The sequence below is a fragment of the Mirounga angustirostris genome, unplaced genomic scaffold (assembly GCF_029215605.1).
Source record: "Mirounga angustirostris isolate CCGP_5_RB_7025 unplaced genomic scaffold, mMirAng1.0.hap1 SCAF_12, whole genome shotgun sequence".
NCBI lineage: Eukaryota > Metazoa > Chordata > Mammalia > Carnivora > Phocidae > Mirounga > Mirounga angustirostris.
In genome coordinates this window covers 93,007,248-93,034,212 of record NW_026991720.1, presented here as the reverse complement: position 1 = coordinate 93,034,212, position 26,965 = coordinate 93,007,248, and the positions used below count along the sequence as shown (strand labels likewise).

At 38.1% G+C, this 26,965-nt stretch overlaps 1 protein-coding gene across 12 annotated transcripts in view; it reads right to left on the bottom strand.

The window, feature by feature from the left end:
* Window positions 1-26,965, bottom strand: part of SUGCT (succinyl-CoA:glutarate-CoA transferase) — an 800,213-nt gene that overhangs the window by 389,349 nt on the left and 383,899 nt on the right. Inside the window, exon 13 of one of the 12 annotated variants that reach the window (XM_064575452.1) lies at window positions 11,063-12,001. The exons of the other annotated variants lie outside the window; for them this stretch is intronic. Coding sequence (XP_064431522.1) covers window positions 11,978-12,001 — 24 coding nt within the window. The 3' untranslated portion in view covers window positions 11,063-11,977. Of the gene's footprint in view, window positions 1-11,062; window positions 12,002-26,965 lie in introns of those variants that run through there. 12 annotated transcript variants of the gene reach the window in all.

Below are 26,965 nucleotides of genomic sequence, written 5' to 3'. Positions count from 1 at the left end.
CTATAAAATACATTTTACAATAAATTGAAGAAGATGAAATAGGGAGGTGGAGCAAGATGGGGGAGGAGTAGGAGACCTGGATTTCGTCTCCTCTCAGGAATTCCGCTGGATAGGGATCAAACCATTCTGAACACCTACAAACCCAACAGGAGATCAAAGAAAAGAAGAGCAACAACTCTCTGAACAGAAAAGCGACCACTTTCTGGAAGGTAGGACGTGCGGAGAAGTGAATCCAAGGCAATATTCGGGAGGATAGACGGCGGGGGAGGGGCCTCTGTCAGCCGCTTCTGGCAAGTGATAGAGCCCCAGAGCACAAAATCGGAACTTTTAGAAGTCGGCTCCGCTGAGGGACGTTGCGCCAGTGACTAAGGGGTGGGTGGAACCCTCGTGGGACAGTGTGGTCTCAGGACCCTCGGGGTCACAGAAAGACCAGGGGTGCCTGAGTGTGGCAGAGCTCCCAGGTATCGGAGCGGGGAAGCTGGCTGCAGAGATGGAGCCAAGGCGTGGGCTCTCAGCTCAGGGTTGCCATAAACCGTGATCCGAGGCACAGTCGGGCCACTGCTCCTCCAGCAGGGACCCAACAAGCAGTAGATCCGGGGAGACTCACCTTCTTCCCCGAGAGGAGTGACGCGGGAGCGCACCACAGGGATCTGCTGGGTTTGGAGACTCCACACCTAGTCAGGTGCCAGAGATAGAAACGCACGGTCACAGGCCGGGTGAGCACGGAGTGTGGCCGGAGGCCAGGGAGACGGGAACAACTGACAGCTTTTCTGTGGGGGCGCACTGAGGAGCGGGGCCCGAGTTCTCGGCTCCTCCAGGGGCGGAGATTGGGAGGCCGCCATGTTCACTGTCGTCCTCCAAAGCTGTACGGAAAGCTTACAGGGAACAAAAGTTCCCGAGAGCAAACCCGAGCAGATTACTTAGCCCAACTGGAAAAGGCGGGCAATTCTGCCTCCAGCAAAGACTTTTGGAAACCACAGCAACAGGCCCCTCCCCCAGAAGATCAGCGAGAACAGCCAGCCAAGACCAAGTATACCGATCAATGAGAAGGGCAGAACTCCAGCGCTAGGGGATTAATGCACATAGAATCCATGGCTTTTTTACCATGATTCTTTAGTCTTTCGAAGTTAATTTTTTTAACTGTCTTTTTTTTGTGTGTGTGAATTTTTCTTTTTCCCTTTTTCAACCAACATCTTATCAATCCCTTTTTTAAAAAACATTTTTATTTTTTATTTTTAGAGGCATATTCTATCCCTTCATAGTAGTTACCCTTATTTTTGGCATATACATATAAGTTGTTCTCTCTTTAAAATTTTGAGATAGTTTCTTCTAACAGATCAAAATATACCCTAAATCTCTAGTGTATGGTTTTTTTCTACTCCCCCACCTGATCACATTCTCTCCCTTTTTTTTCTCTCTTTTTGTAAATCCTCCTCTTTCTTTTTTCAAATAACTTCTTATCAATTCCTTTTATAAAATTTTTTATAATTTCCATCTTTACACTCATATTCCATCCCTTCATCATATCAACCCTTATTTTTGTACATATATGTTTTCTTTCTTTAAAATTTTGGGAGGCACTTTCTTCTAACAGACCAATATACACCCAAAATCTAGTGAGTGGCACTGATCTATATACCAGCCTGATCATACTTGATGACATTCTGTTTTTCTTGTTTTGTTTTGTTCTGTTTTTGTTTGTTTTTATCGTTATCTTTTTCTTTTCCTTTTTTTTTTTTTCTTTTTCCTTTTTCTCTCTTTCCCTTTCTTTTCCCACTGCTTCAGGTCTTTTCTGATTTGTTTAGAGTATATTTTCTGGGAACGTTGTTACTCTGCTACCATTTTGTTCTCTCATTAATCTATTCTCCTCTGCACAAAATGACAAGATGGAAAAAATCACCTCAACAAAAAGAACAAGAGGTAGTACCGACTGCCAGGGACCTACTCAATACGGACATTAGTACGATGTCAGATCTAGAGTTCAGAATCATCACTTTAAAGATACTAGCTGGGCTTGAAAAAAGCATGGAAGTTATTAGAGAAACCCTTTCTGGAGAAGTAAAAGAATTAAAATCTAACCAAGTCGAAATCTAAAAGACGATTAATGACGTGCAATCAAATATGGGGGCACTAACTGCTAGGATAAATGAGGCAGATGAGAGAATCAGTGATATAGAAGACCAAATGATGGAAAATAAAGAAGCTGAGAAAAAGAGAGATAAACAACTACTGGATCACGAGGGCAGAATTCGAGAGATAAGCGATACAATAAGATGAAACAACATTAGAATAATTGGGATCCCAGAAAGAGAGAGAGGGGCAGAAGGTATACTGGAGAAAATTATAGCAGAGAACTTCCCTAATTTGGGAAAGGAAACAGGCATCAAAATCCAGGAAGCACAGAGAACCCCTCTCAAAATCAATAAAAATAGGTCAACACCCCGACATGTAATAGTAAAACTTATGAGTCTCAGAGACAAAGAGAAAATCGTGAAAGCAGCTCGGGAGAAGAGATATGCAACCTACAATGGTAGAAACATTAGATTGGCAACAGACCTATCCACAGAGACCTGGCAGGCCAGAAAGGACTGGCAGGATATATTCAGAGCACTAAATGAGAAAAATATGCAGCCAAGAATACTATATCCAGCTAGGCTGTCATTGAAAATTGAAGGAGAGATAAAAAGCTTCCAGGACAAACAAAAACTAAAGGAATTTGCAAACACAAAACCAGCCCTACAAGAAATCTTGAAAGGGGTCCTCTAAACAAAGAGAGAGCCTAAAAGTAACATAAAGCAGAAAGGAACACGGACAATATACAGTAACAGTCACCTTACAAGCAATACAATGGCACTAAATTCCTATCTTTCAATAGTTACCCTGACTGTAAATGGGCTAAATGTCCCAATCAAAAGACACAGGCTATCAGATTGCATAAAAAAACAAGACCCAGTGATATGCTGTCTGCAAGAGACTCATTTTAGAACCAAAGACACCCCCAGATTGAAAGTGAGGGGGTGGAAAACCATGTACCATGCTAAAGGACACCAAAAGAAAGCTAAGGTGGCAATCCTTATATCAGACAAATTAGATTTTAAACCAAAGACTGTAATAAGAGATGAGGAAGGACACTATATCCTGCTTAAAGGGTCTATCCAACAAGAAGATGTAACAATTGTAAATATCTATGCCCCTAACATGGGAGCAGCCAATTATATAAGGCAATTAATAACAAAAGCAAAAAAAAACATTCACAACAATACAATAATACTGGGGGACTTTAACACCCCCCTCACTGACATGGACAGATCCTCTAAGCAAAAGATCACAAACGAAATAAAGATTTTAAATGACACACTGGACCAAATGGACTTCACAGACATATTCAGAACATTCCATCCCAAAGCAACGGAATAGACATTCTTCTCTAGTGCCCATAGAACATTCTCCAGAATAGATCACATCCTAGGTCATAAATCGGGTCTCAACCGGTACCAAAAGATTGGGATCATTCCCTGCCTATTTTCAGAACACAATGCTTTGAAACTAGAACTCAATCACAAGAGGAAAGTCGGAAAGAACTCAAATACGTGGAGGCTAAAGAGCATCCTACTGAAGAATGAATGGGTCAACCAGGAATTTAAAGAAGAATTTAAAAAATACATAGAAACCAATGAAAATGAAAACACAACTCTTCAAAATCTTTGGGTTGCAGCAAAGGCAGTCCTAAGAGGAAACTATATAGCAATACAAGGCTTTCTCAAGAAACAAGAAAGGTCTCAAGTACACAACCTAACCCTACACCTAGAGGAGCTGGAGAAAGAACAGCAAATAAAGCCTAAACCCAGCAGGAGAAGAGAAATAATAAAGATCAGAGCAGAAATCAATGAAATAGAAACTAAAAGAACACTAGAACAGATCAACGAAACTAGGAGCTGCTTCTTTGAAAGAATTAACAAGATTGACAAACCCCTGGCCAGACTTATCAAAAAGAAAAGAGAAATGACCCAAATCAACAAAATCATGAATGAAAGAGGAGAGATCATAACCAACACCAAAGAAATACAAACAATTATAAGAACATATTACGAGAAACTCTATGCCAGCAAATTAGGTAACCTGGAAGAAATGGATGCATTCCTAGAGATGTATCAACTACCAAAACTGAACCAGGAAGAAATAGAAAACCTGAACAGACCTATAACCACTAAGGAAATTGAAGCAGTCATCAAAAATCTCCCAACAAACAAGAGCCCAGGGCCAGATGGCTTCCCAGGGGAATTCTACCAAACATTTGAAGAAGAATTAATACCTATTCTTCTGAAACTGTTCCAAAAAATAGAAATGGAAGGAAAATTTCCAAACTCATTTTAGGAGGCCAGCATTACCTTGATCTCAAAACCAGACAAAGACCCCATCAAAAAGGAGAATTACAGACCAATATCCCTGATGAACATGGATGCAAAAATTCTCACCAAAATACTACCCAATAGGATCCAACAGTACATTAAAAGGATTATTCACCACGACCAAGTGAGATTTATCCCTGGGCTGCAAGGTTGGTTCAACATCTGCAAATCAATCAACGTGATACAATACATTAACAAAAGAAAGAACAAGAATCATATGATCCTCTCAATAGATGCAGAAAAAGCTTTTGACAAAGTACAGCATCCTTTCTTGATTGAAACTCTTCAGAGGATAGGGATAGAGGGTACATACCTCAATATCATAAAGCCATCTATGAAAAACCTACAGCGAATATCATTCTCAATGGGGAAAAACTGAGAGCTTTCCCCCTAAGGTCAGGAATGCGGCAGGGATGTCCACTATCACCACTGCTATTCAACATAGTATTAGAAGTCCTAGCCACAGCAATCAGACAACAAAAAGAAATCAAAGGCATCCAAATCGACAAAGAAGTCAAACTCTCACTCTTTGCAGATGATATGATACTTTATGTGGAAAACCCAAAAGACTCCACCCCAAAACTGCTAGAACTCATACAGGAATTCAATAAAGTGGCAGGATATAAAATCAATGCACAGAAGTCAGTGGCATTCCTATACACCAACAACAAGGCAGAAAAGAAAGAGACATTAAGGAGTTGATCCCATTTACAATTGCACCCAAAACCATAAGATACCTAGGAATAAATCTAACCAAAGAGGCAAAGGATCTGTACTCAGAAAACTATAAAATACTCATGAAAGAAATGGAGGAAGACACAAAGAAATGGAAAAACGTTCCATGCTCATGGATTGGAAGAACAAATATTGTGAAGATGTCAATGCTACCTAGAGCAATCTACACATTCAATGCAATCCCCATCAAAATACCATCCACTTTTTTCAAAGAAATGGAACAAATCATCCCAAAATTTGTATGGAACCAGAAAAGACCCCGAATAGCCAGAGGAATGTTGAAAAAGAAAAACAAAGCTGGCGGCATCACAATTCCGGACTTCCAGCTCTATTACAAAGCTGTAATCATCAGGACAGTATGGTACTGGCACAAAAACAGACACATAGATCAAGGGAATAGAATAGAGAGCCCAGAAATGAGGCCTCAACTCTATGGTCAACTCATCTTTCACAAAGCAGGAAAGAATGTCCAATGGAAAAAAGACAGTCTCTTCAACAAATGGTGTTGGGAAAATTGGACAGCCACATGCAGAAGAATGAAACTGGACCATTTCCTTACACCCCCACAAAAATAGACTCCAAATGGTTGAAAGACCTCAATGTGAGACAGGAGTCCATCAACATCCTAAAGTAGAACACAGGCAGCAACCTCTTCGACCTCAGCCGCAGCAACTTCTTCCTAGAAACATCGCCAAAGGCAAGGCAAGCTAGGGCAAAAATGAACTATTGGGACTTCATCAAGATAAAAAGCTTTTGCAAAGCAAAGGAAACAGTCAACAAAACCAAAAGACAACCGACAGAATGGGAGAAGATATTTACAAATGACATATCAGATAAAGGGCTAGTATCCAAAATCTATAAAGAACTCATCAAACTCAACACCCAAAGAACAAAGAATCCAATCAAGAAATAGGCAGAAGACATGAACAGACATTTTTCCAAAGAAGACATCCAAATGGCCAACAGACACATGACAAAGTGTTCAATATTGCTCAGCATCAGGGAAATCCAAATCAAAACCTCAATGAGATACCACCTCACACCAGTCAGAATGGCTAAAATTAACAAGTCAGGAAATGACAGATGTTGGCGGGGATGCGGAGAAAGGGGAACCCTCCTCCACTGTTGGTGGGAATGCAAGCTGGTGCAGCCACTCTGGAAAACAGTATGGAGGTTCCTCAAAAAGTTGAAAATAGAGCTACCATATGATCCAGCAATTGCACTACTGGGTATTTACCCCAAAGATACAAAAGTAGGGATCCGAAAGGGTACGTGCACCCCGATGTTTATAGCAGCAATGTCCACAATAGCCAAATTGTGGAAAGAGCCACGATGTCCATTGACAGATGACTGGATAAAGAAGATGTGGTATATACATACAATGGAATATTATGCAGCCATCAAAAGGAATGAGATCTTGCCATTTGCAACGACGTGGATGGAACTGGAGGGTATTATGCTGAGCGAAATAAGTCAAACAGAGAAAGACATGTATCATATGACCTCACTGATAGGAGGAATTCTTAATCTCAGGGAACAAACTGAGGGTTGCTGGAGTGGGGGGTGTTGTGGGAGGGATGGGGTGACTGGGTGATAGACACTGGGGAGGGTATGTGCTCTGGTAAGCTCTGTGAATTGTGCAAGAGTGTTGAATCTCAGATCTGTACCTCTGAAACAAATAATGCAATATATGTTAAGGGGAAAAAAAAAAAGAAGATAGCAGGAGGGGAAGAATGAAGGGGGGGAAATCGGAGGGGTAGACGAACCATGAGAGACGATCGACTCTGAAAAACAAACTGAGGGTTCTAGAGGGGAGGGGGGTGGGAGGATGGTTTAGCCTGGTGATGGGTATTGAGGAGGGCATGTTCTGCATGGAGCACTGGGTGTTATGCACAAACAATGAATCATGGGACACTACATCTAAAACTAATGATGTAATGTATGGGGATTAACATAACAATGAAAAAATTTTTTTAAAAAGATGAAATAAGTGGAAAGACAGTATCTTTTGCTAAAATGGCAATACTACCAAACTGATCTGCAGATTCAACACAATTTCTATCAAAATCCCAACTAACTAATCAGCAGAAACTGACAAGCTACTCCTAAAATTTATGTGGAAATGCAAAGGACCTGGGAAAAAAATCTTGAAAATGAAAAACAAAGTTCGGGTACTCACTCTTCATTTCAAAACTCTGACAAAGCCACAGTTCAAGACAGTGTGGTACTGGCAAAAGAACAGACATACAGATTAATGGAACAGAAATAAACCTTCACATTTACTATGAACTGATTTTCAACAAGTGTGCCAGAAAATTCAATGCAGGAAAGAATAGTCTTTCAATAATTGGTGGTGGGCCACAGATTATTTATATGTAAAAAGAAAAAGGTAGACTCCTACCTCACACCATATGCAAAAACTAACTCATGGAGTTAATTAAACTAAATGGATTAGAAACCTAAATGTAAAAGATAAAACTATAAAATTGTTAGAAGAAAACATAATCATAAATCTTTATATCATTGGATCAGGCAATGGTTTCTTGAATACAACATCAAAAACACAAGCATCACAAGAAAAAAACAGATGAGACTTCATCAAAATTAAAAGCATTTGTGCTTCAGAAACCATCAAGAAAATATAAAGACATCCCATTGGATGGAAGAAAATATTTGCAGGTCATATATATGATTAGGGACTTGTATCCAGAAGACATAAAGAACTGTTATAACTCAATAATAATAGACAAATAACCTAAGTGAAAAATGGGCAAAACATATTAATAGACATTTATCCAAAGTAGGCATACAAATGGCCAATAATCACTTTAGAATATTTTCAACATTATCATTAGTTAAATGCAAATCAAAACCATAGTGAGATACCACTTCATACTCACTACTATGAATATGAAAGGAAGAAAGGCGAGAAAAAAATAAAGGAGTAAAGGAGGGAGGTAGAGGGGAAAAGAAAGAGGAGGAAGTCAGAAAGGCAGGAAGGCGGAAGGGGGAAAGAAAGAGAAAGAAAGAAAAGAAGGAAAAGAAAGAAAGAAAGAAAGAAAAAGAAAGAAAGAAAGGAAGGAAGGAAGGAGAAAGGAAGGAAGGAGAGAGAGAGAGAAAGAAAGAAAGAGAAAGAAAGAGAGAGAAAGAAAGAAAGAAAGAAAGAAAGAAAGAAAGAAAGAAAGAAAGAAAGAATTAGAGAGAGAGAAAGAAAGAAAGAAAGAAAGAAAGAAAGAAAGAAAGAAAGGAAGGAAGGAAGGAAGGAAGGAAGGAAGGAAGGAGAAAGGAAGGAAGGAGAGAGAGAGAGAAAGAAAGAAAGAAAGAAAGAAAGAAAGAAAGAAAGAAAGAAAGAAAGAAAGAAAGAAAGAAAGAAGAAAGAAAGAAAGAAAAAGAAGAAAGAAAGAAAGAAAAAGAAAATAGTAAGTGTTGACAAGGACATGAAGGAATTGCAACTTTCATGCATTGTTTGTGGGATTGTAAAATGTGGCAGCTACTTGGGAAAAAAGTTTGGCAGTTCCTCAAGAAGTTAAACACAGAGTCACCATATGACCCTCCTGGCTATATATGCAATAGATATTAAAACACGTGTCTACACAAAGCCTGTATATGAATTTACATAAAAGGATGATTCATAATAGACAGCATGTGGATACAAACCAAATGTCCATCAACTGATGAATGTGTAAGTAAAATGTGGTGTATCTATACAAAGGAACATTATTCAGTCATACAAAGGAATGGAGTGCATACTATAACATGGAAGAATCTTGAAAACATTACGCTAAGTGAAGGAGCCACTCACAAAAAGACACATGTTGAATGATCCTATTTATATGAAATGTACAGAATAGGCAAATCCATAAAAACAGAAAGTATTTTAGTGGTCACCGGAAGCTAGGAAGAGGGCAAAATGGAGAGGAAATGCTAATGGGGCTTCTTTTAGGGGTTATATAAATGTTCTGCAATTAGATAGTGATGATAGAATTCACGATGCTATGAAAGTGCTGAAAACCATGGATTACATACTTTGAAAGGGTAAATTTCCAGTATATGAATAATATCTCAATAAAGCTTCTAGCTTTAAAAAGGTCACACACTGTATGACTGCATTTACTTAACATTCTTGAAATGACAAAATTATAGAGATGGAAGGAAAATTCATGGTTGCCGTGCATTAGGAATGGGGCAGTGGTCGATGTGAATTGAAAGAGGTAGCAGAAGGGAGATCGCTGTGGTTACAGAACAGTTCTGTGCCTAAATTGTGGTCATGGTTACACAGATCTACACATTCATGTAATAAAACAGCATGCACTATATATACACACATTCTAATGATGTCCAATTCCCAGTTTTGCTGTTACACTATAATTATGTAAGTAAGATGTAATCATTGAGGGAAGCAAGTGAGGAGTCCACAGGACCTCTCTGTATCATCTTTGGAACTCCCTGTGAATCTAATTATTTCTAAATAAAAAGTTAAAAAAATATTTTAAAAACCTTCAATGGTCTTCAAATCCGATCTTTGTCAACCATGTCCTAATGATTAAACTGCTTTTCAAAGAATTTCTTAATACCTGAAAAAGATACCCTTGCATGTAGATATAACATATTGCAGACTTTGAGGCAAATTTATCCCTCGTTGCAAAAAAATTATTTGGTATTCCTGTTTATTGATTAGTCTCCTATTTATTTAGAGTCAACCGAGTATTGTGATTCTTTCTCCCTGGTGCTTAGCACACTGCTTTGCACACAGTTGACACTCATGAAATATTTGACTATGAATGAACTGTGATCTTTAGGTCTCAGCAAACAGCTGTGGTAACTCCAATTCATTACTGTGAAGCCTTTTCTAAAGGCAATCTCTAGTTAGGGCACCTTCCTTTTTGCATACTTAAAGACTATTTTCTAGAGCAGTTTTGGTTCACAGCAGAACTAAAAGGAAGGTACAAAGAGTTTCCATATATCCCCATCCCCCACACATCATCAACATCTGCCACCAATTATATCTTTACAAATAAAGAACCAACAAAGACACATCACAATAACCCAAAGCATCTTCTTTTCCATATATAAATTTCTCAGTCTCTGAAAAGTCTTTCTTTCATTGTACTTCTACTATAGTTTGCAGGAATATACTTCTCTGAGCCTAAAGACCATGCAGTTGCCACTATTTGTATGAGAATTTCGTAACTTAGGTGAGCCCTAGTTGTGTTGGTAAACTTGTTTGGAATAAGTCACTTAACAAAAAAAAAAAAGAGCCACTTTTTTTTTTTAAGATTTTATTTATTTATTTGAGAGAGAGCACATGAGAGGGGGGAGGGGCAGAGGGAGAAGCAGACTCCCTGCCGAGCAGGGAGCCCGATGCGGGACTCGATCCTGGGACTCCAGGATCATGACCTGAGCCGAAGGCAGTCGCTTAACCAACTGAGCCACCCAGGCGCCCAAGAGCCACTTTTTCAATGACATAATGATATAATGTTATTGTGTGCCCTGGGTCAGAGGACCCCAGAGTATAGAACAGCACCTTAGTACTTAGTCTACTATATGCTCCCTCATATATGTGTCCCAGCTTCCCCTACTGCAGTGGCAATTTGAGGATAAGATGGATCTCCATGGGACTAGGAACTGAATCGTATCCTGGAGAAAGCTCTCTAAAACAGATTTTACAATCCGAGATGGCTAGAAACAAGGATTAAAATGAGATGTTAGTCCAGTTGCAACACAGTAATACTGTTCCCCAAGACGCCCACACATGTCTATAATGATTAAAGTAGCCGATTTCCTGTAATGACTCTCGGGTTCCCCATTTCATCTCCTACCATAACTCCTCCACATGCCATGCTCCAGCCATAACCCACCACCTGAGCTTCTCCTACAGCACCCCCCCGGCCCCCCCAAAGCCCCGGCAACACCAGGCAGTTCCACATCACCATTTCTTTGCTTGGTTAATGCTTCTGCCTGAAGTACTTTCTCATCCACCATTGCATTTTCCAGAAAACATCCAGTCATCTTAAAAAAACACAAATCAATAAAAAGTGCCTTCGTTTGAAGTACTTCACATGCACTATCTCACTGAAGTATTTTTTTTTTAATTAATGAGGCAGAAGGCATTAGAACCTCCATTTTATAGAAGAGGAAGCTAAGACACAGGAAGGTTGAGTGGTGCCCACAGTCACTCCATGAGGAAGCGGCAGAGCCCAAACAAAAGCCAGCTCTGTCCAACTATAAAGACCATGTTCATAAACAACACTCTTCTCCTTCCAAAGCATTCTGTACTTCTACCATAGAATCCTCGGGGAATCTTCTAAAAATCCAGATACCCTTAATTCTGTAGTAAGCTGTGTTATCAGAATCCCTGTTGCTAGAGCCTACAGGATCTCTATTTTGAAAAAGTTCCCCAGGTGACTAATGCGTACCCTGTTTGAGAATCACTGCCTGATGATATAAAAAGGTTTACAACAACTATTGATGCTTCCACGTAGCACTAAGAAATTGGATAGCATCTGAAACCAATTTTGAAAATTTAACCATTTTTCATAAAAGTTAAATGAGACATATCTATTTTGCAAAAATGAGAATCTGCAGAGAAGTATTTCCAAGAGTAACTGCATTCTGGTAACATTTTAATTACATTTTATAAATTAGCAAAAATCTGTTTTGTAAAGAAAAATGAATTTAAATTATCTTTCATTTAAATTTTTGACAAGGAATCAACTACAATTGGGTGGAGAAGATCTGAACATTTGATTGAGTGTATGGCTGTCTCAGTGGTCCTCAGGCATCAGAAATAAAATCTCAACTATGATGCAGAAATATCAGGAAGAGTTCAGGCATCAACTACTCAGTGTTTCGTGTCTCTGAAACAGTAAAGGGAGAATTATTATAATCGGTCCATTTGAAATGTAAGGAAACACAAAGAATGGCGTAGAACAGTCCTCTGACATTTTAATAAGCATTGTTTTAAAGGGACAGAAATCTGAGGGAAAGGCAATGAAACTTGAAATTTTATTTTGCATGCTTATAGAGGACTTCCCCTTTGCCCCTTTATACTTTAATTTTTTTAACACAAGCCCCGTTGTTCTTGCAGTTAGAGAATGAGAGGTATTTGAAATCAGATTTTTTGGTGTGGTTTTTTGTTTTGTTTTGTTTTGTTTTTTTACTTTTTATTTGGAGATAATTTTAGACTTAAAGAAAAGTTGCAAAGCACAGTTCTCAAATACTGCTCCACCCAGCTTCTACCATTAACAGCTTTCCTAACCACCGTAAAACTATCAAAACCAAACATTGTACATGGGTACTATATTCCTTACTAACGGAGAAACTGTTTGAATTTTGACAAGGATCACATTGGCCCTTCTCTCTGGACCAGGAGACAATCCAGGATCCCACATACTGCACGTAACTGCCGTACCTTTTTTAATGTTCTCCTACCTGGGACAGATCCTCAGGCTCTGCCTGGCATCACCCGGACACTTTTGAAGAACACAGTCAGGGATTTTATGGAATGTCTCTCAATTTGAGTTGGTCAGATATTTTCCCACAATTAGATTAAAATCACGCGTTCTGGACAAGAAGGTGATGTTATCAATCATTTCAAAGGACTCGTGATGCTGATAGACCTTTTTGTTTGTTTGTCAGAGAGAGAGAGAGAGAACACAAGCAGGGGGAGTGGCAGGCAGAGGGAGAGGGAGAAGCAGACCCCCAGCTGAGCAGGGAGCCTGACGTGGGACTCAAACCCAGGACCCCGGGATCATGACCTGAGCAGAAGGCAGATGCTTAACCAACTGAGCCACCCAGGTGTCCCAAAGCTGATAGATCTTAATCCTGGTGATACTAATTGGGTCACTTGGTTAAACTGGTATCGGTAAGTCTCCTTCAGCGTAAAGTTACTTGTTTTTCCTTTGTGACTGGGAACATGGAAGGATACTTTGAGATTCTACAAATATCCTCTTTTTCACTGTAATTTTAGCATCCATCACTGGTTCTTTCCTGCAACGGTTTTTACTGTGATGTTTACCTAAAGGTAACTTTTGATTTCCCTCACTCCTTCTGTTTATTAATTGGGATCCTACAATCTAACCAGCTCTTTCCATTCTTCTGTATTTATTTATTGATTCAATTATTTATTTATATTAGGATGGACTCGTGGATATTCTATGGATTACGATTCATTACTATAATTATATTTATTTTGTTACTCAGATTGTCCCACTCTGACCTTTGGGAACTCTTTGAAGTTGGCTCTTTTGTACTTCTTCTATGTTCCCATCATTTTGTGAGCACTTCCTCACTGTCACCACAGGATGAATTATACTGTATTTGCTGTGAAAAACTGGGTGAATGATTTAAGATTTAGTACTGTTCAGAAACGAGAAAATAGATTTTTTCTCAGTCTTCCTGACCATTGCTGGCTCTGATACTATATTCCTCTTTCTGAAAATTGGGTTTTCCCTCATATTCTAAAATATTTCATTTGCCAGAGAACAGTGAAGAAGTGCTAGATACACGTCAAATGCCTGACACAGAAAATTGATATTTATGGAAAGTAGTTTAAGGACAAGTTAATGATTCATTCCTACAGGTCAGAAGATTTTCTTTCTCTTTAGCAGAAAACCCTTTACTTTAATAAAAAAGTAAACAAAACCCCAATATATAAAGCATTCAAAAGCAAGAGTGTATTAGTATATATACAAATACTAATATAATGTTCAAAACTATAACATTTGCTTACCCTACAATCAGTATAAAAATTGGGGTTCTATATTATAGTTCCAGTTATTTAATGACCTTTTCCATTCAATTTATTTCTATAGTTTGTTTTGAGTACACATTTCATGAAAACCTTAATTTGCATGACAAAGTAGTTGCAAAGTATATGAACTTTTTGAGCACTGCTATTTAACAATGTTAAGGTTCTCTTCAAGGTAAATTATTCAGGAACTTCTCTAAAAATAGTAAGAAATTTTGCTTTAAAGTTGAAACATTCAGGTTCTGGGTACTACAGAGAAATAAGTATACTCCACACTGTCTCCCACTGAATGTGGCTAAAAAACCTCGACAGAATACATGGAGCAGCTATTTGAGGATTCAAAAGTAAACAGCAGCAGATGGATTGGGGAAGAACAGAATTCAAATACCACCATACAAGCAGTAAGTTTACCAATTTTTTTACTGCTGTATCCCCTGGTCTGAACTCGTCACATAGGAAACAAAGAAGTGAGGCCGGGACTTTGCTATAGGTTGAACGTTTGTGCCCATCCCCCATACCCCCCCAATCCTTATGTTGAAATCTAGTCCACCAGTGGGTGGTATTTGGAGGTGGAGTCCTGGGGATGGGGGTGGGGGGAATCAGGTCACGAGGGTGGAGCTCTCAGGAATGGGATTAACACCCTCATAAAAGAGGCCTCCTCAGAGTGCGCCCTCACCCCTTCTGCCAGGAGAGGACAAAGCATAAAATCAGTGGACTATGAACCAGGAGGTGGATCCTCACTAGATGCCAAATATGTTGGCATTTTGATCTTGGATTTTTCAGCCTCCAGAAATGGGACAAATAAGTTTCTGTTGTTTATTAGGGACAGTCTATGGTATTTTTGTTAATAGCAGCACGAATGGATTAGGATAGATGCAAACAGGGAAAGCTCGGGGAGAAGCCTTTTAGTTCTGGTTCAAGGAATGGGAAAGGGAATGCATAACACTCAACAAGAGAGTGGAAACCCCCTGTTTTTTCTCTTTATCCATTCTCCTAGCCCCCAGCTCTCAGGCACGCTGTGGTAAGACGGTAGCAGCAGCTTTGACCAGCAGAGGCAATGGGAGCCAGCAAAAGCCCAACTCCTAAAAGAAGTGAACGTTCCTTGAAGTTTGATGGAACTATAGTTTCAAAGGGTGGACTCAAATCTGATTGCACTTTTTTCCTCACTGTCCCATTGCCACTTGGCCCCAAAGACAGGTGCAGTTGTGAAAGTGAACATGAGAATAGCATAACTAAAGCCATAGTATCTGGCTAGAGGACCAAAAAGAGGCACCCCAGGAAACGAAATTACCAAGGAGATCTTGAGAGAAGAACTTGGGAATATGACTGCATTACATTACTTATGAACACCTGGACACATGCATACCTCAAGTTCAACAAATCACACTTTGAGAACTGAATTAACAGATACAACATCACCCAGAACCCAGACTGGCTATGAGGTGGTATATACACACCCCCAGGTTTGGATAGCTCTTCAAAAGTTTAGAAAATTGAACTGACATTAGCACTATTTCCCTTCAAAGGCTAATCAGAACTTAGTCTGAACCAATCACCTTGAAATGACCAATGTCATGTGAAAAACAGAGGGTGTGAAAACAATTGAATAAATTGAACTGAAAAACAATTGAATAAAAATGACAAGGTCTCAGCGATCTGCGGGACAATAACAAGAATGTATGAATATTTTATTCATCCTGTTTACAACTACATTGTAGGTCTACATTGTGCTTGTAATTAGAGACACAAAGACCAATAACCACAAAGGAACCAGCTTTAAGGGAGTATATAAGATATCCTACTCTTTATAAAACTCAAGACCTAACTCTCCATGCTCATCCACATACAACAAATTAAACCCTCTCAACACTAATTTGTTCTTTGACAATGAACTTCTAACCTCTGTGGTATCTTTTTGTTTTTATTTTGAGATATAATTTATATAACATAAAATTCATCCTCTTAAACTGACTTTAAATATATTCTCAAGTTTGTGCAAACATCACCACTACCTAATTCCAGAACATTTTCATCACCCCAGAAGGAAACCCCATATTCCTTAACAACCACTCCCCTACCCCTCTCCTTCTCTCAGTCCCTGGAAACCACTAATATACTTTCTGTCTCTCTGAATGGGTTTTATCTATTCGGAACATTTCACATAAATGGAGTCATACAATAGGCGGCCTTTTATGTGTATCTCCCTTCACTTAGCATAATGTTTCCAAGGGCCATTCATGCTGTAGCATGTACCCTTTTATGGATGAATAATATTCCATCACATAGATATACCACCGTTTGATTATCCATTCACCTGCTGATGAAAATTTAGGTTGTTTGTGTCTTTTTAGGTATTATGAATAAAGCTTCCATGAACATATGCAGGCACATTTTGTACAAATCATATTTTTTGAAATCTTATACCTAGGACTGAAAGCACCAGGTCCAATGGTTACTGCATGTTTAACGTTTTGAAGAACTGCCCAACTATTTTCCGAAGCAGCTACACCATTTCACATTGCCACCAGCATGTGCAAGGGTTCCAATTCATCTATACCCATAACAACACCTGTTACTGTCTTTTTCATTATAGTCACCCTAGTTATATCACACTATAATTTTGATTTATATTTCCCTAATAATTTGTGAGTTGAGCATCTTTACATGCGCTCAATGGCCATTTGTATATCTTCTTTGGACAAGTGTCTCTTTAAATCCTTTATCCATTTTTAATTATTGTATTTGTCCTTTCATTGCTGAGCTGTAGGAATTCCTTATATATTCTGGATAGCAAATACTTATGGTATCTTTGACTCTAACTTGTAGGGTTCCCAATATACAAATAGTCACTGAGTCCAATCACTTCTTTTTAGTGTGGCTTTTATCTCTTATTTTCCAGACCCACCATAATCATTGTAGTTCAGGCTTTTAACACCTGATGCCTAGATGAATCATTCAGCAACATAATCTTCCAATTGATCTAGGGCAAAAGCTTTCTAGAAGATCTTCTTTCCTGTGGTTTTAAAAGCACCCATCAAATCATCTTGCACTTGGCATCAAAATTAATATTTCCTACATATGAAGTTCTTGATTTACATGGCTTTGTTAGGAAAGTCTTCACTTTCAATCAATTCTATATTAGGCCAACAATCTTTAAGAATTTTAGGGGTTGATAATATTTCAGAATTTAGGTACAAGGTTACTGTCCCTTTTTCATGAGGCATGAGTGGAAGGCAGTACAGAGAAGCAGGTAAAAGAAGCAATCACATTAAAAATAACTCCCTACACACAGGATCTGGTATTAAAGAGGGCACGTTCTGCATGGAGCACTGGGTGTTATATGCAAACAATGAATCATGGAACACCACATCAAAAACTAATGATGTAATGTATGGTGATTAACATAACATAATAATAAAAAAAAAAAGAAAGAAATGCATTTGGAATTCTGAAATAGTCTTTTAAGTTTTAATTCGAAAGAGAAAGAAACAAAGTGATGCTTTAAGAGCTTTGAGGGAAAAGGTAGCTGAGATAATGCTGAGCTGATAGGGAGTCAGAGGCAAAGAAAGGAGAGGAAACATAGACTGATAAAGGATGAGGACTCTAGGGGCACCTGGGTGGCTCAGTAGGTTAAGCGGCTGCCTTCGGCTCAGGTCATGATCCAGGGTCCTGGGATCAAGCCCCGCATCAGGCTCCCTGCTCAGCGGGGAGCTTACTTCTCCCTCTCCTGCTCCCCCTGCTTGTGCTCTCTCTCTCTCTCTTTCTCTCTATCAAATAAAAAAAATAAATAAATCTTGGGAAAAAAAAAAAGGATGAGGACCCTAAGTCCTTAGTGAGCGAGTGAGGAGCACACAAAGTGTCTGTAACAGAAGGAGAGGTACATCAAGGAAGGTGAGAGGACACAGAAGATACTTAGTACTATATATATAATATATAAGGCCATTTTTGTTTCCAACACTTGGCCCACAGGGAAAATCCAAATCCTTTAGAGTAGTATTTGAGTGCTTCACGATTAGGACCCAAGTTACAGTTCCAACTTAATCTTCTACCATCTCCTATAATGATTCTCAAAATACAGTTTGTACCAGAATAATTCTAGGAAATCTACATAAGCCAATTCCTGAACTTCATCCAAAGACATTAAAAACCACTGGGCTTGGTTAGCTCCAGAAATATGAATTTTAACAAGGCCCCTGGATGATTCTAACCCAGGTGTTCTTTTGGAGAACACTCTAAAAACACTACCATAAAATTTTACATTCGTCTTTCAAAAAGGCACAATAAATGGGAGACCAAACCTAGCAAGGTAAGGACAAAGAGACTAAGAAGCCCAGCAGAGCACAGTCAGACCTTCTTAAAGGTGTAAGTATAAGTGGAAAAAGGGTGAGCACAAAGTACAAAGTAAAAGAAATTTAGCACATGGATATTCTGATAGGGTAAAGAACTTCAGGATCTCCCAGAAAGGCAGGGTGGAATGCAAGAGGGTAGGACTCCTGAAATGATGGGTAAACTGCTCAGCAGACCCTTTTCTCAACAACATAGCAAGTTGGCTTGTGGAAATTATTGTTAAAAATAATTTAAAGTCCCTGGAAATTATTGTAAGGACATACAGCAGATGAAGAAATATTCTCTCAAGGAAATCTGCTCAATCTTAGAAAGAAGTGAGAGTCTGGCATTTGAGGCATGGCTCACTCCACTGACATCCCCTTTCCACCACCACCACCAAGCTCCAGAATTCCATGTGATAAAAGCTTTAACCCAGAACTCTACTCCAAGCAGGTGAGGCCATGATAATGGGAGCTTCCTCTCTGCCCAGCTCTCACTCTGGGACTATAGTTGTATCACACTAGGGACAGGCGACTGTTTCTCTGACTTCCCTTAGCCTGTGCTGCAGAAGCTTTATTCCAGGCAGGCACAGGCAGGAGGATGTAGTAGGTCATAAAAATAAAGAGCTCCCCAGCTCTCCCTGAGGGGACTGTTGTTTTTTTTTTTTAAGAGAGGTTGGAATGACCTTAGGCCATTTCATCCTCAATGACCTAAGGGGGTTGTTGACAACAACAGGGATCTTTGGGGACAGCAATTAAAAGAAAGCTGGTAGCTCCAGAGCACAAGCAAAACAGCACATAATCACCAAAAATTTAAGAGAGAGAACCAGGGAAGAGACCTTTGGGAAAAGCTCTCCTGGGCTCACAATCAACTCTTCATGTTAAGGAAGAGGTGCATGCATGCCAGGCTGTGCCCACTAGGAGCAATCAGAGCAATCAGAGCAAGATGTGGAGACAGATCTGAAAGCATTCATCACGCTGCATCCTGACCCAGCAACAAGTCAAAAGCCTCACTGGCATGGGCTCAAACAATCTACCAAACACTGACTTAAGTAAGCTACTCTGACCCAGGGGTGATGCCTAGGAAGCTATGCTTAAAAATAAAATCACACTTATCTTTGCAAATCTGGGCAACTGTGTGAGTGCCCAAGGTTGTGCTCTCTCAGAAGCAGATCACTGAGGGAATCCCCAAGCTATTAGTCCCTGGCTGAAAGGAGGGAAAAAGAAAAAAAAAACTAAATTCCCTTTACTGTGATAGCAGCTTCCAAGTCACACACACAACCAACTACAAAGGATAAGAATCTAACTGGCTAAGAACAACCTTTGCCCAGTAAGTGGCCTCTGCGACTCAGGAGAGACCTGCAGGTAAAAGATAAAAGCAAGTGGAAACCATCTGAGCTGGAACCTCAGGGGTTATGCATTGCAGGGAAAATGGACTTCACAGAATTGGAGCAGCCAAGTCACTGCTGTTTGACCTGTTAAGAAACAAAACAGCCCCTGGAGTCGAAGGGGCTCTAATATATCCAGATATCAACAAATTATGAGACAAGCAAAGAAACAGTAAAGTCTGACCAATACACAGAAAGAAAACACTGGCAATAGAAACCACCTTTGAAGAGACCCAGATGGTGGACTTAGCAGGAAAAAACTTCAAAGCAGCTATTATAAATATGTTCAAAGAACAAAAGGAAGCCATGCTTAAGTAATTAAAGGAAGATATGAGGACAATGTCTCATCAAAGATATCATATCAATAGAGAGATAGAAATATTCCAATTATTAAAAGGAACCAAATGGAAATTCTGCAGTCAAGAAGTATAATAACTGAGATGAAAAATTCATGGGAGGGGCTCAACCATGTATTTGAATTGTCAGAAGAAAGAATCAGCAAATTTAGAGATAGATTAATAGAGATTATTCAATCGGAAGAAGAAAGGGAAAAAATGAAGAACAGAGCCTTAGAGAAGTGTGAAACACCATTAAGAGCATAAACATACACATAAATAGCAGAACCAGAAGGAGATTTGAGAAAGAGACGAACAGTATCGAAGAAATAATGGCTTAAAACTTTCATGAAAGTTTTCATGAAAAACATTAGTCTATACATCCACGAAGTTCAGTGAACTCTAAGTATGATAAATGCAAAGACATTCACACACACCCAGACAGATAATACTCAAAATGTTCAAAGACAAAGAGGAAACCCTGAAAGGAGCAAAAGCAAAATGACTGATAACATATCAGGGAGCTGAATAAGATTAACATATAACATCTCATCAGACATCATGGAAGTCAGAAGGCAACATATTAAAAGCGTTAGAAGTAAAAAACTGTCGGGCGCCTGGGTGGCTCAGTCGGTTAAGCAACTGCCTTCGGCTCAGGTCATGATCCTGGAGTCCCGGGATCGAGTCCCACATCGGGCTCCCTGCTCAGCGGGGAGTCTGCTTCTCCCTCTGACCCTCCTCCCTCTCGTGCTCTCTGTCTCTCATTCTCTCTCGCAAATAAATAAAATCTAAAAAAAAAAAAAAAAAAAAAAAAGGAGTAAAAAACTGTCAAACAAGAATATTGTATCCAGCAAAACTATCTTTCACAAATGAAAGCAAACTAAAGATAACCCGTTATACCAAAACTGAGAAAATCTGTTGGTAGTGGACTTATAGTTTAATAAATATCAAAGAAAGCTCTTCAGACTAAAAGTAAATGATACTATAGAGCACTGTGAATCCACACACAGATACACAAAAAGAATACCAGTAAAATAATCACATAGGCAATTATAAAAAACAATATAATTACATATTTTTCCTTTCTTCTCTTGGCTGATTTAAAAAGCTATTGCAATATACAATATGTATATAGTGTACTGTTGGACCTATAATATATAAATGTAATGTATTTAACAATAATAGCACATGGGGAGTGGATAAGAGCAAAAAGATGTACTGGATTAAGGAAAGAACATCAGATCCAACTCAAATCTTTAACTTAAGTCCATAGGTAGAAATTAGGAAAATAAAATAAAAAGATTAACATAAAAATTCTATAAATATATATTTGCTCTCATTTCTTTTATCAGCTGGCTTGAAAGATTTAATGTAACATATTATATAGAGTAATAATTATAACAGTGTATTGCTGAGTTTCTAATATATATATAGATGTTAGATGATACATAGATGAGAGAGAGAGATAGACAGATAGATAGATGATAGATAGATAGAGATATATAGGAATAAAGTTTCTAGATTTCACTGTAACTAAATCAGTATAAAAATGAAGTCAATTCTTTTTTGCCCACCTTCCCACCCCTCTTGCCTCTGGCAACCATCAGATTGTTCTGTATTTACAGGTCTGATTTTGCTTTTCATTTGTTTGTTTATTCATTTGTTTTGTTTTTTTTAGATTTCATATAAAGATGGACTCACATGTCTTTCTCTAGGACACTCTAAGTCAATCCATGTTGTCACAAATGGCAAGATCTCATATTTTTTTATGGCTGGGTAATATTCCAGTGTGTGTGTGTGTGTGTGCGTGTGTGTGTGTGTGTTACTTTCTCTATTCATTCATCTATTGATGGACACTTGGGTTGCTTCCTATATCTTAGTTATTATAAATAATGCTGAAATAAACATAGGGGTGCATATATATTTTTTTTAATTAGTGTTTTCACTTTCTTTGGGTAAGTACCCAGTAGTGGAATTATGGGTGAAAGGTAGTGGGAAATACAGGCTTCCAGTTACGGAATGAATAAGTCATGGGAATAAAAGGGGCGGCTTAGGGAATAGAGTCAGTGGTGCTGTGATAGTGCTGTACGGGACAGATGGTATAGCTATACTTGGAGCACAACATAACCTAAAAAGTGGCTGAATCGCTATGTCGTACACCTGAAACTAACGTAACGTTGTGTGTCAACTATACTCAAATAAAAAGAAGCAGAAGTCAATTCTGATAAGATATATATTAAAGGCCCTAAAGAAACCAATTTTAAAAAAGCTCAAAATGTCATTGAAAGTTATGAAAGGAATTAAAATATTATACTAGAAAATATCTACCTAATACAAAAGAAGTGAATAAAAGGAACAGAGGAATAAAAAAGAATGAGGCACATAGAAAACAAAAAGGAAAATGTCAGGTGTAAATCCAACCGCATCAATACTAACTAAGTATAAATGGCTTAAACAATATAATCAAAAGGCATACATTTTCAGATTGGATTAAAAAAACAGGATCCAACTATATACTGTCTACATAAGAGATACTTTAGATTCAAACATGCAAATAGGTTGAAAATAAAAGGATGAAAAAGATGTACAATGAAAACAACAATCATAAAAGAGAATGCAGTGGCTATACTAATATCAGAAAATAGATATTTTAGGGCACCTGGGTGGCTCAGTTGGTTAAGCGACTGCCTTCGGCTCAGGTCATGATCCTGGAGTCCCAGGATCGAGTCCCGCATCGGGCTCCCTGCTCGGCAGGGAGTCTGCTTCTCCCTCTGACCCTCCTCCCTCTCGTGCTCTCTGTCTCTCATTCTCTCTCTCTCAAATAAATAAATAAAATCTTTAAAAAAAAAAAAAACAATATAATCAAAAGGCATACATTTTCAGATTGGATTAAAAAAACAGGATCCAACTATATACTGTCTACATAAGAGATACTTTAGATTCAAACATGCAAATAGGTTGAAAATAAAAGGATGAAAAAGATGAACAATGAAAACAACAATCATAAAAGAGAATGCAGTGGCTATACTAATATCAGAAAATAGATATTATAGGGCACCTGGGTGGCTCAGTTGGTTAAGCGACTGCCTTCGGCTCAGGTCATGATCCTGGAGTCCCTGGATCAAGTCCCGCATCGGGCTCCCTGCTTGGCAGGGAGTCTGCTTCGTCCTCTGACCCTATCCCCTCTCATGTGTTCTCTCTCTCTCAAATAAATAAATAAAATCTTAAAAAAAAAAAATAGATATTTAAAAAAATCTTATTAGAAATAGAAATTTATCCCTTTATCATCATAATAAAGGGATAATTCTTTAAGATGATATTACAGTGGTAAACATATGCACGTAACATCAGAGCCCAAAATCTATGAGGCAAAACTGACTGAAAGGAGAGACAGACAATTCACGAATAATGGTTGGAGATTTCAGCACCCAACTTTCAATAATGTATATAGGGACCAGGCGGAAGATGAACAAGGAAATGTAAACATTAAACAATGGTAATAACAAACAAGACCTGACAGACATCTATAGCATACTCCAACAGAATACACATTCTTAAGAACACTGCGAACATTCTGCAGAATGGATCCTATGCTGGGACATAACATAAGCCTCAATAAATCTGAAGGAGCTGAAATCATTCAAAGTATGTTTTTCAAACATAATGAATGAAATCAGAAATCAACATTAGAAAGTTTGAGAAATGCACACAAATGTGGAAATAAATAAAAACACTTTTAAATAATCAAAGTTCTGAAATTAACCCTTACATTAATGGCTAATTGATTTTGAACAGTGCCAAGAAAATTCAATGGGAAAATATTGGTCTTTTTAACAAATGATGCAAAAACAACTGGATATATCCATATGCAAAACAGTGAAGTCAGACTCCACACCTTACAGCATAGCACACACACACACACACACGCACACACATGCAAAATGGATCACAGACTTGAATGTAAGATGTAAAAATTATAAAACTCTTAGAAAATTTAACTGTAAATATTCATGTCCTTAGATAAGCAATGGTTTCTTAGTACAACACCTAAAGCACAGGTAATCAAAGTAAAAGAGACAAATTGCAAATTCAGGCTCCATTTTTAACTGCTGAGTTCTTACAGAATGTAGATTATAGAATGTACATTCTTACAGAACGTAGATTCTTACAGAATGTACATTTCAAGATCCTGTAGGCTTTGAGTACCATTTTGTACCTCTTCCTCTTTCATCATTAATCAGTTTAGAAAAGTTCTTCAAATATCAATGGTTCTCAGTCCCTGTCAATCGTTGCTCATGTTCAGTACCACCAATAATAAAATTAAAATGTTTTTTAATATAATAACTACAATAAAATGATAATGAAAAATGTTTTCATTTGAATAAATCTGTGAAATCATAACCTTTAATATTGGCTGTAAGAGAGAGAGAAACACATATGGAGAGAGTAGCTCTACAAAAAAAAAAAAGGAAACTTTCAGATATTCTCAGGTCACAAATAATTTCAGAATCACTGAACAGTAAAAGTGGAAACCCTCCATTAAATTCCTCTTAATCATTGAAAAGGAATTTATTAGTAATATGACAAACTGATTGCAAAAGGTATTTAAAAGGATGAAGAGTCCTTTGGTAAGTTGGGAGATACAGGCTTCCAGTTACGGAATGAATAAGTCATGGGAATAAAAGGTGCAGCATAGGGAATATAGTCAGTGGTATTAAATAGTGCTTAAGTGATTAAGACATTTTGCAACTCCTTGTCAGATTTTAAACTTTTGTTAATTCATTAAATAGGATTCTTTATGCCTATTACTTCTCACTGCTAAAATACCCAGAACGTTTATGTGTAACTCTTCTTTGACACTGGACACACTTTACCTTAAACTGGACTGTGGGACCTCCTTGAATGTTTAATAGCTTTATCTTTGTTGATTCACTGCTTTCCATCATACCCTCCCCTTGCCAAATACCTAATACAAGACTCTATGTATAATATAGCATACATAATATAGTCTTGTATAGTACATACATTATATATGTGTGTATATATAGAGAGATATATATATGAAGAGAGAGAAAGGGAGGGAGGGAGGGAGAAAGAGAGGGCAAGCACGTGACAGCCATCAATTACTATTTGCTAAATGAATGAATGAATGTCTGAGTGAATAAGCGGATTACATTCCCCTTTGCTCTGAACCATGCCTCTCACATTTTCATAAAAAGATCAAAAGAAGGCTTTTTCTCTTTAACATAAATTCTACAATCTTATTTCCATCAACATCAATCAAGAAATGTCCAAGGCATTCCAGTTGGATATTTAAGTATATTTGTGTTATATTTCAAAGAAATTGGTGCCTCCAAATTTCTTAGCTATATTTAAAAAATGAACATAAAATACCAGTAATGTTATACTATGTCCTTTATTTTTATTTGACATTTCAGTGGGTTTCCTCTTACATAATAAGAGATGAGGTTTCTTGCATTAAGATTCTTCTCAATAATGTGCCTAAAGCACATTATTTCTTCAAAAATTTAAAGTATTATTCCCAAGTATCATAAGACAAACACACACACAATATATCTGAATTTGTTCACCACCTAAAGTGTGTCATGTATGTTCAGAAATACACAGAAAATTTAATTTTTAATCTCCTTTGTCTACCAGGAATTATTTCTAGACATACTGTTTTATCTAGATTTTCATCAACTGTTTTCCAGTTGTAGGGAGCCCTGTATGTGTGTGTTTCCCAGCAGTGTTAGAGACAAGGATAGAATCGTGCTTGAGGTGTGTAAGCCCACCAGGCTATACAACCGCATTTCAACAAATATTAGCTAATGCCATGGAGAAGGCAGTCTTTAAAATGCATCAAAAACGCGAGCATGTCTGTGAATGTGCACGTGCGTGCAGGAGCGCGTGCGTGCATGAGTGTAGAAAGGGCTTGAAAAACAGCTTTGTATTTTGGGGTGCTTCTGACACTTACTATATGAATACTGAAAGCTTTTTTTTCCCCAGATGCTCAGATAGTTTGCCAGGATGTGCTAAAAAACCAAATCACTTGAAGAACATGAGCTAGCCTAGAGATTAATAAAACCTCCAACTTCACAGGCTTCCACAAATAATGATATGAAAACAACAGATAATTTTAAGCTATCAAATATTTCAATACTTCACTCTGTTTGCTTCTATGACGTATTTATCCCATACGAAAGATGTGCTCAAGGAGTTGTAATGGCCTTCTGGGACAGGAAGAAGAAGTTTTCTGTAGAAAATGTTAAATTAATTTTGATGGTGATACAAAGTTAAGGAAGGGTTGTTAAAGGATGGCTTGCTGCCACAGGGTGGGGTTTTGTTTTGGTATCCTTTTAGAGCCTGCAGGTGTTTGGCACCAGCTAAAATCAGGGCCAGCTGTGATGTTTCAGTTCTGATACTTCCCTCCCAATAGTTCTCAGAAGTGATGCTTCAGGGTGAGTCTTACACCTGATGGATTCAACGTGTGTGGTAGAAATGTGAAGGCTCTGTTAAATAACACCAGTTTGGCGACACCCTTTTGCCCTCTCTTCCCCACCCATGGGTCATGGCAGCAAGGAGAGAAAAAAAAAAAAAAAAAAAACATTAATCAGAGATTCGGTCATTCATATCTATATATTCTTTAATTGCGCAGTTCAGTCGAAGAATACACTTAGAATCGCCAAATACATGGTCTTAAGCAAAATGCAAAAAACAGGGTAACACAATCTCTTTTGATTCTCATGGTAGATAATGATGCTATTAAATGCTCTCGGTGGTGGGATCCATACCTATTTTTGCAGGAATCTGAATAGTTTCTATTAAAAGCTGCATTTTCTTTTAAGTTTGTTTGGGTTGGAAAACCTCAAACCACAATGTATTTTATGCACATGTTCCCCAGGGTATGTTAAATAGGACCATACTGAGGTCATCTAGCAAGTTTTTCAAACTTTTTAAGAATTCCTTTAATGTACTACACAATCTTGGCCTGATTTAAAAAAGATATTTTAAGAAAGCACTT